The sequence below is a fragment of the Anastrepha ludens genome, chromosome 2 (genome assembly GCF_028408465.1).
Source record: "Anastrepha ludens isolate Willacy chromosome 2, idAnaLude1.1, whole genome shotgun sequence".
Lineage (NCBI taxonomy): Eukaryota > Metazoa > Arthropoda > Insecta > Diptera > Tephritidae > Anastrepha > Anastrepha ludens.
This window is the reverse complement of record NC_071498.1, coordinates 89,290,951-89,301,219: the sequence shown is the minus strand read 5'-3', so window position 1 is coordinate 89,301,219 and position 10,269 is coordinate 89,290,951. Positions and strand designations below refer to the sequence as shown.

Below are 10,269 nucleotides of genomic sequence, written 5' to 3'. Positions count from 1 at the left end.
CATACATGCATACACTATGCATAAAATATGATTTACAAAAGTTGCGAATCTATAAAAAAATTGCATACCAAATTTACCAATTATTGACTAAATTTTTACTCTTAATTAGGGAATTCTCCCGCTTATGCTTCTCGGCTTTTGTTAACGCTGTCAATACAGTACACACTCATGGGTGATTTCAAAATGTGCAAATGTTGTTGATGAGTTATTTTAGTGCTGTTTTCAGAAAGCGGCCGCCATAATTGAATGGGTTGGGGCGCGATATTCGTGAGTACGTAGGTTCGAAAAATGCGTGAAACAGTAAAAGGAAATATATATTTTTAATAGCGGTCGCTTCTCATCGTCAACGTGAACGTTTTTCAATGCCTGAAGAAGGATGTTAAGCCTTTAACAACCTCGTTGTGGAGGTGTCCACTTCTGAGTGGAAAAAGTGTTTTGAAAACGGCGAAGCGAATGCAGTAGTGTATTGACTTCCAAGGAATATATTTTGAAATACAATAAAATTATTTCTATTATTATTTTACTGCGGTTTCATTATTGGGCGCAAAATGTAAAAAGGCAACCCTCGCACATATGTACATATGGCCGACATCATATATATTCAGTATTGGCGTACAATGAACTCTCAAATAAAAATAGTTTCATAAACTAAATTACTCATTTTGTATTCCTCGCTCAAGTTTTCATCCCCTTAAACAAACACCTAAAATTATATGTATTTCACTCTTCTTTGCCTTCAAATCCTGAGTGGCGTGCTCGTTCTACCTTTCTCATTGAGCACAATTATCTCCATATTCCCGACAAAAACTCTCAAAATCAACACATTTTTTTTTCTGAGAGTGAGTCTGAATGTTTGCGCTTCTACTAAGTATTCTAGAAAGATTTAATTTCCGCTAAAATACTTAACTCAAAAATATTTCAGCGACTAAGCATAACTTAAAATTATTAATAAATGAAGTGCAGACCATATATAACTCTGTAGCATTACATTGTTTTATTCATTTTTTTATGTATGCTGTAACATAAATAAATAAATAGATAAATATTTAAAAATAAAGTTAATCTAAGAAGCCGGCTATATATGTAGTTGAAATGAATCGCAAAACGGTTTTTTATAAAATATGTATTTGTAAAAGGGTATATCTAAATAATATTCATGTATTTATTTATTTGAGATATTAAATATTTATTTTTATTTTCTAGCTTTGATGTTCGGGGGAGAGACTTCGAAAAGGCGTTGTATTGGTCAGATACAAATTCCTTTGGACCACGCGCCTATTTTGTGACGAATAAACAACCTGCAAAACTGACAGTCGAAAACATTCAATTGGATGATGAAGGCGTAAGTGAAAGAAGAACGATTGGAATATCTAAAAATTATATTTGAAATTTAAAATTTAGATTTAAATGTATGCATGTACATATGTGTATTTGGCTGTGCGAGTAATTGATTACGTAAAGTTTTAGTTAATCATAAGTTCAGCTATTCAGTCAATCCCCTAATTTAATTTATTTTTTGATTAATTAATAAGTAAATTGACGCGACTGCTTTAACTTCTGAATTATTTTAACTTTCCAATTAATTGGAATAATCGAATATTTTATGATATTTATCGTATTTTAAAATAAAATGATTGGTCAGAGTACTTACTACATGTACACACAGTCACATCAGACACAGTCTGCCTTCACATTACAAATATTTTCAAGTTGATTAAAAACACAAGGCAAATTTTTTGCTCTCAAAACATTTTATTTATTTATTCCTACATTACATTCTTAAGTTACAAAAGCAAAGAAAAAATAACAAGAATCCTGACTTCATTTTTTACATAACGGTAACCTATTAGAGCAACCTGTAAACATAGCAACCAAAAGGTCTGCGTTCATTTTGTTTTTTTTTAATAATACCGTTATTTTAATAGGAAATTTTCCCGTTGCTTTGCTTATTTTTCATTCTTTGCTATTGTAATTCTTCGGTTAGTGAACACAGTTGCATATTTTATGTAGAGGTGATAATCATTTGAAAACATGGAAACTCAAGGAAAAGAAATTAGTGTTTTAGAAAGAAAAATAAGAAAAAAATAATTATCAAATTGTGGAAAGATGGTGATAGCTTCCGAAATATTGGTACATCTATTGTGAGAATGTATTCTTCTGTTGGGCGCATAGTAAACAGTTTCCAGCAAATCGGGATTTAAAAATCTAAGCCCATGTCTAGGTGCCCCAGGACACTATTGGTCCGAGAAGAACGCTGCATAATCAATATAACAAAGAATAACCTTCGAATTACATCATCAAAAATTTTTGAAAACGTATTTGTGCGAAAACTGCTAGAAAAGTTTTACTTAAAGCAGGATATCATGGCAGAATCGCACGAAGAAAGCCATTTGTTTCACTTGGGAGGAGAAGAAAGTGCATTTTTGTATGTAGTAATGTATTAATTATGTATATAAATTAGCTTCCAGAGTTTTGCAAACAAGTCATTTTTTCAGAAGAAAGTAAATTTTGTATTTTTGAGATAAGTGATCATCAAACTTTTTGGTGCCTCTCGGGCACCTCCCTTGAGAAACAAAATCCTCTGGATGGTGGCAAGTGGTGGTGGTCAGTTAGAATTTGAAGCAATGAATAAACAGGGTATTTGAGTAGAGTTCCAAAAATCTTGGCTAATTCAGAACGTCTTGGTACCGACAATAAAACGACCTAAAGCACACAGCCGATATCGTCAAGCTTTGTGTAATGCTCCTTAACAGGCCAAAAAAAGCCTGCAATTACATACTTACCATTACGGAAAAAATTAAATGAGGAGTTTTGTTATTTTCTTCTGCTTTTGCAACTTAAGAATGTAACGAAGAACTTAATAAAGAAAATATCTCAACTATTCCTTGCGTTTTTAATCAACTTAAAAATATTTGTAAGGTGAAGGCAAACTTTATGGGCTATTTCTATATATACATCTGTATATATTTCTATATATATTTATATGGGGTCCGCCATATAACTTTACGGAATTAAAAATGCTATAAAAAAGAAACTACTCAATATTTTTCCAAACTGCCTTTCTTATTTTGAAGTACAATCCTTCCGGTTAATGATGGAACACAACTTCATTCATATGACTGCCTCGGCTAGCCATGCACCATCCCATGATCGGTCCAATTTTTCAACACATTTTCGATTGTATGCGGCTGTATTCCAGCTATGATATCGCGTGTGTTGGTCTTCAGTGCATCAATTGTTGCTGGTTTGTTGGGTGGTCGGTTTGCTTCAGCTGAAGAACCAATTGGACTTTGTACGGCGTCATACCAAGGTCTTTGCGCAAAATTCGTCTCAATGATGTCTCCGAAATGTCCAATTGTTGAGAACGACGGTGAACTGATGTTCCTGGTGATTCACGAACACTCTCGGCCACAGCAGCAATATTTCGGGTGTACGCACGGTTTTTGGTCGGTCACGCGTTGGTTTGTCAATAAGCAACCCAGTTTCTCTTACTTTTTTCGCAAAGTAACGCACATACGCTTCATTCGGTGCTTTTCTTCTTCCCATTGCCGTACGTAATTTTCGTACACATTCTGCAACATTACCATGATTTTCAAAGTAATGTCGCAATATTTCCCAGCGTTCTTTGAGCGTATACACAACCATTTTCGTTCAGCGGAAGAATAAAACTAATTTTCTGTCAAATCAGATGACAGCTAAGTGTTACCATTCTTCAAATAATACCTAGTGCAAATCCGTAACGATAGATGGCGGGCCCTGTATATATACATATTTTGAACAATATTTCGATTCAGTTTGTCTTCTATATCAACCATTTCTTGTAAGCATTCAAACGTTTTGAAGCAAGTTTTCAACATATTTTTTTCGATTTTTCAAAAAAAAAAATTAATCATTTACCTACTGAATAAGGCTGTTTATTCCATCTCTTTGCTTATGCTGCATATTTTTTGAATTTTTGCTACATTTTTGCTATATTTTTGCTATTTTGTAATTTAATCGTACAAAAAACTTAGCTTCGTAAATATTTTTTATTTATTTAATATCGAAATTTTATTAGTTAATGTTCATAATGTTTTATGTGTCAATACCTCAGCTGAGTTGTTTTAAGCCAGTACTAAGGCAAATTCATATAAGGCGGTGTTATTTCATCAGCTGATTGATGCCTAATTGTCAACATTTTTCTTGCCAGAAAAAAATGTGAGAGTATTTATTTGTATTTTCTTTCCCTCTTCTTTCTTTAGAGAAAAGCGGCTGAAGTTTTGCAATAGGCGCACGTTATTGCAAATATTTTTGCGCAACGAGTTCAATGAAGATGCCAAAAAATTATTTAGAAATTCAAATTTAAAGCATAATCTAACATTTATTAAGACAAACTTTCGCTGCATTCGGCTTGCCATATTAATTCAGGAAATCCAAGGCTTGACCGTAATTCAAAGCCTAATATTTTATAGTTTCTACTTTTCATTTGAAATATATTCAGAGACAATTTGCAAGAGAGTAATGCATAATCCATCCACAAATAGAATAATAACCAAAAAAAAAGTACGCAAACGCAAAGTTCGCAAAACATGCAATTTTCAATAACAGCTGATTGGCGTATTATTTGCGCTAATCGCATGCAGAACCCATATAGACACTACCTTTCCAGATATTTTGTTTGAATGGTTCAATTTTACTAAACGAACTAATATCCCTGTATTGCTAAATGTTGAACGTACAGTCCATTGAGTTTCTTGATTTTTCATATATATTTTAAAATCAGCTTGTCGCTTTGTCTGATTGCTCAAACTGTAACTGTCTTTATCTAATCAGCTGTTTTCTTGTTGCAAATTCTCGAAGGTAAAAAGTTGCATAACAGAAATCAGCAATTTCCGGTTCAAAACAATTGTCACTTTGCGCTCTCGGTTCCTCTACTTATTACCTACACTTACCAATAATCATCAGATTACCGAACATTCTAAATAGAAAAGTTGGGTGAACCAAAATATTGCAATAAAATGGATATTACGATGAAGCACCGCTAATCGCGTTTTGTCGAAATTGATGGAACAATCAATCATAAGAAGACTCACATTTTTGAAAAATCTATATACTATGTGTAGTGCATATTTTCAGTTTATGATTGTGGCTTATGTGGTTTTTTTCACAAAAATCGTATGTACATTTTATTCAAAAATTTAGAAATGCCTTTGATCTAATTGTGGTTTGTATTAGAGAAAACATGTCGTGCGAACGAGTTCTATTTATTTTGTTGAAGTTTCTTCAGAGTTAATATCATTTTACCAATTTATACATTTGCTTTTTATTTTATTGGGTATGGGAATAAGTTTCCGCCCGCGTAAAAGAGGTGTCCCTGTTGATACTACTTTTGTGTTCGCTCTAGTACAATAATATACTGGTGATTTGAAGGCGTATATGTGAGGTCTCGTCAAAAATGTCCATGTTCGTACCGAAAAAACAGCATTTGCAGTTTGAATTCCTTAAGCCAACATTATTACCTTTCAAAGAAAAGTGCAGCAGAGACGTGTCGTAGGTTCATCAATATTTACGGTAATCACTCTCCATCAAATTTCGATCCTTCCAAAGTGGCAATTTCGACGTGAGTGATAAAGATCGAACACCGAAAAACTTGGAAGATACTCAACTACAACAATTATTGAATGAAAACGCATGCCGAAATATCGAATCCTTGATGATGTGTCTAAAAAGTTGAATGCTGACAGATCAACCGTAGGTAAATCTTTGTACGCGATGGGAATGGTCCAGGAAGAAGGTGCCACGGGGATCTTTGTGAAAAATGGATCTATTATGATAACCCTAAGCGTCGAAAAAGTTGTATTCTGCGCTGCCCGTTGACAGCGAAAATAAAATTCATGTTTCAAAGGTTATGTTGTGCATCTGGTGGGATCAAAAGGGTGTCATCTATTATGAACTCCTTAAACTATCTGAAATCATCACTGGCAATCGTTAACGACTGCAGATAATGCGTTTGAATCGAGCTCTCAAAGAAAAGCGACCAAAATGGGATGTTAGACATGACAAACAGATTTTGCTGCATGACAACGCCAGACTACAAGTTGTTCCTGTCCCACCCGCCGTATTTCCCAGACATTGCTCCTTCGGAGCTCCATCTGTTCCAATCAAGCGCTTATTGGAGATCACTTCTTATGAGAGCATCGCAAACTGGATCTTGATCCATTTATTGCTCAATGGAACTCGAATTTTTCGTTAGAGGAATCCGTAAGCTGTCTGAAAGATGGAGTAAAGTTGTAGCTTCCAATGGCACATATTTCACATAAAAATAATTTAATTATTTAAACAATTCGTAACTTTGGCTAAGAAAGGACGAAAACTTATTCCCATACCCAATAGTAATAATGCCAAACATCGTTAAGTATTTCATAATATTGATCTTGGACATTTTTCACGTTTTTAAGCAATTTTTGTTCTTTCGTTTTGTGCTTAATTTGAGGTTTTTCGTACTTAAAAAAATGTTTTGAGCTTAATTTCGGCGGCCTTAGTTATAAGATACATACACATACATACATACATGCGTGCATATATACATATGCACACTTCTATTTACATAGTTGAATTATATGATTTCACTTCTTATTTTCTTCTCCTACAGGTGTACAGATGTCGCGTCGATTTTCAGAATTCTCCCACACGTAATCATAGAATTAATTTAACGGTTATTGGTACGTATGCATCATAAGGTTTGAGTCAATTAAATGCGTAAATATATTAATACAAATATTACGAGCTTTACATTTGAATAACATCAAAATATATGTACACATGTAAGTGGATACAAAATACTGCTGAGCCTCTAGGGCATCCATTAAATACAAAAGTGTTCACTAAAGTAGGCGCCACCGGGATCAATATAAAAAACCAATTGTTTTAGATAAATATTAGCAACTATTTTGTTGCATGCTGTTTTAATTTATTCAACTAAAAACCCTCTACAAATACTCAAAATACTTTAAAGAGTGACAACACAAGGAAAAATATACAATTCTTGTGATCTATAAAAAAAGGTACGAAATAATTGATTCACTAGGAAAAGTATGAGAAATTAATATAGTTTCATTAAATCATAATATGTTGCCAGTAATTATGGATAACTTCTTGTATACGGCATAATATTTTGTAATTAGCTTGTATGCCACTCATTGATGCTTTTTGTTTTGTCGCTCCTTACCTAAGTTGTTTGCTTAATTGTTGGCTTCAGTCTACTCTGTGTCTCTCTTTACCTTTATGTGATTTCTATGAAATGTTTATTTGAAAAAAAAAGATGTTGAAGGCGAAAATGCTTATTAACATTAACAACGAACGTGAACTCCTAATAGGCAACCAGCTACTAGAGGTACGTCAGGTTTTCATTATCCGAGGCAGCAGAGAGTTCATGTATTTGGGGAAGTGTATGAAGAAAACAATTACAAACAAAATTGTAAAAATTCAAAAACTTTCACCAACAGTTCAACCTTTTTATTAAAATAAAATTTTTTTTTTGTAGCCCACTAAATTTTAATGCATTAAAGTGCAAACTTTTCCCCAGTGACGGTCGTGCGTATTTTCTCCATGTAAAGAATGACATGACTGTTACGATACCGTCTTCTTAAGATGAGATTTGATTTTCTGAAGAAGCAGACTGCAGGTTTTGTAAGATGATGGAGTATACACAAGGGCATATCCTAAGTTACCGTGTATAATAAGTCATAAGGTCGTCAATTATCGAGTTGGGGTATGGCGTAGTCGGAAACTTGTGTCCTTCTAAAATACACTTAAACATGCAAAGCTTATCTGTTTATTTTTATCTGAATTAATTGTACCTATATATTAAGCCTTAAGGCAAAACACGACTTTGGAGAACTGCACACGTATATTGGTGTTCTTCAAAGCAAAAAGGGAACTTCTACAATTCGGATTAATGTCAATTTTATTTCAATAAGTTTTTCTTCAAAATTTTTTATACTTTCCAAATTGAAAAGAATAATAAACTATATTTCCGGTTAAAAAATATCGTCTCATCCCTACAGGGTACATTATTTAGTGATTACTGATGTGTAGACATAACTGTTCGGTTAAACCCTGAGCAAAGGGACCAAGAACATCGGTTTGTTTTAAGCGAAAAACCCTTTAAGTGAATATATTCAAAAACAACGAATCTACTTGTATATAAAGTGATGAATGTATTATGTTTGTTTCAATTGAAGGGGATAATTTAGTTGTTTTTCATATTTATACAGGTTTTATAAATATATACAAGGTGGCTTAGAATGACATCATACGTCAATCATATTTGACAACTAGATAGCTGCAGGATACAAACGAACAAGCAATGGGTGACGTAAAGGTCAAAATAGAAGTAGCGGTCACTCAAGATCTTTTGATTTTAGTAAAAAAGTTATTCAGGAAGAGGACGGCCTCCTCTACGTTAGAAATATCAGGTGGAGAAGCGCTTGGCTTCCAGTTGGTACTTCTAACTGGCGCACGAGCACGAGAAAGAAATGACTTGCGCGCTTTGTTAAACACGGTCAAAGTAGCGTAAGCAATTATCGCGCCAATTAAGAAGAAGAAAAACAATTACTAAAAAATAGAATCGTATGATTAATTTTGCGCGACTTTACCTTCTGCTCAAATATGAACGGGACTTTATCAATAAAACGGTCCGCGGATGACATATGGCAAAAATAAATTTTTTAATTTTTGGTAGGACTGTTATGAGCTTACATGGCAAATTTCAGCGTGATATGTCACATAGTTTGTTTTCTGTGCTACTGTAAACAAGTCAAGCTCGAGTGTGTTCTTCGAATTTAACGATGGAAATTCAAGTTGAATAAAGAATTTGTTTGAAATTTTGTTATTCCAACAAAATTTCGGCTTCAGACGCCTTAAAAATGTTGCAGACAACCTATGGGGACTCTGCTCTATCGCGTGCATGAGTTTTTCAGTGGTACAAATCGTTCAAAGAAGGCCGTACATAAACCCAAAAAACCACGCCAAAGTCGCTCAAAAATTAAGGTCATGCTGACTGTTTTTTTCGAAGTGTACGAAGAGTACGAAGGTGTGGTGCACTCGAAGTTCCTTCCGCAAGGCCGATCGGTTAACGCTGAATATTATTTAGACGTTTTAAAGCGTTTGCGCGAGAACATTCGTCTTAAAACGAAGGAATTGTGGGATAACAAGTCATGGTTCTTGCATCACGATAATGCACCAGCTCACACATCACGTCTTGTTCGCGATTATTTGAACAAAAATAATGTTAATATCGTTCCGCAAGCACCGTATTTGCCTGATATGGCTCCATGTGACTTTTTCCTGTTTCCCAAGCTCAAGTTGCCGCTCCGTGGAAAACATTTTGAGACAATTGAAGTCATAAAAGAGAATTCGAAGAAGGAACTGAAATCCATACCGAAATCGGCCTTCCAAAAATGATATGATGATTGGAAAAAACGTTGGCATATGTGTATCGCCTCCAATGGTGATTACTTTGAAGGAGATAAAATAAAAATTGAACAATAATTAACCGTTTGTGTTTTATTAAATCGGTCTCGTTCATATTTGAGCAGAAGGTATATTTAATCTTCTGCCAGCTGATCTAATATTCGTTACCTTTCAGAACCGCATTCCCTATAGTTAAATTATTAGCCTTTTCGTATGGCCATTTTAATAAGCAACATTTTTTTAAATTATTCTTCACAACATTTCTACTTTAAAATCGTAGAGACCTTTAACTTGCTGTTGGTAGTTTCTCTCTTTCATACCTTGCTTTAGCCATTTAATTACAGCGTGCTTTGCTTTTAATGAAACATTCATGAATTATCTATCTAAATTTATAAGTGTAACTTTTAAACGAGTACGTAGATATTAAAAAAATACTTTGAATAATAAACCGATCGCAATTAAAAAGTTATCAATGGATTGAAAGAAACAGCTGACTAAAATACCAGTACAACTTTTGTGAGTAAAATATTCGGTTCGTGGCAACCCGAGTGCTAAGAATAGCGATTTTGCAAGCAAAAAGCAAAGCAAAAAACGAAAACTAATATAGTTAATAAATATTTCCACCTATCAACATACCCGAAACATGGAACCTATCCTGCCGAGCACTTCTAATTATTTAACTAAGACTTTCATTGAGTGACCCTTTTATGCTTAACAAGGCGTAGGTATCGGAACAAATTATTCTCTCTTTTTCGACGAGGAGATTTCACTACCCAAGGGAGGTTTCACTGTATATTAGATGGCTGTAATCATGAA

The 10,269-nt window shown here is 34.0% G+C and overlaps 1 protein-coding gene across 1 annotated transcript in view; it reads left to right on the top strand.

Moving 5' to 3' along the window:
• The first annotated feature begins 246 nt into the window (after nucleotides 1-246).
• LOC128869772 (uncharacterized) overlaps nucleotides 247-10,269 on the top strand; it is a 207,705-nt gene continuing 197,682 nt past the window's right edge. The window contains exons 1-3 of the mRNA XM_054112393.1: nucleotides 247-275; nucleotides 1,204-1,342; nucleotides 6,632-6,701. Coding sequence (XP_053968368.1) covers nucleotides 247-275; nucleotides 1,204-1,342; nucleotides 6,632-6,701 — 238 coding nt within the window. The remainder of the gene's footprint in view (nucleotides 276-1,203; nucleotides 1,343-6,631; nucleotides 6,702-10,269) is intronic.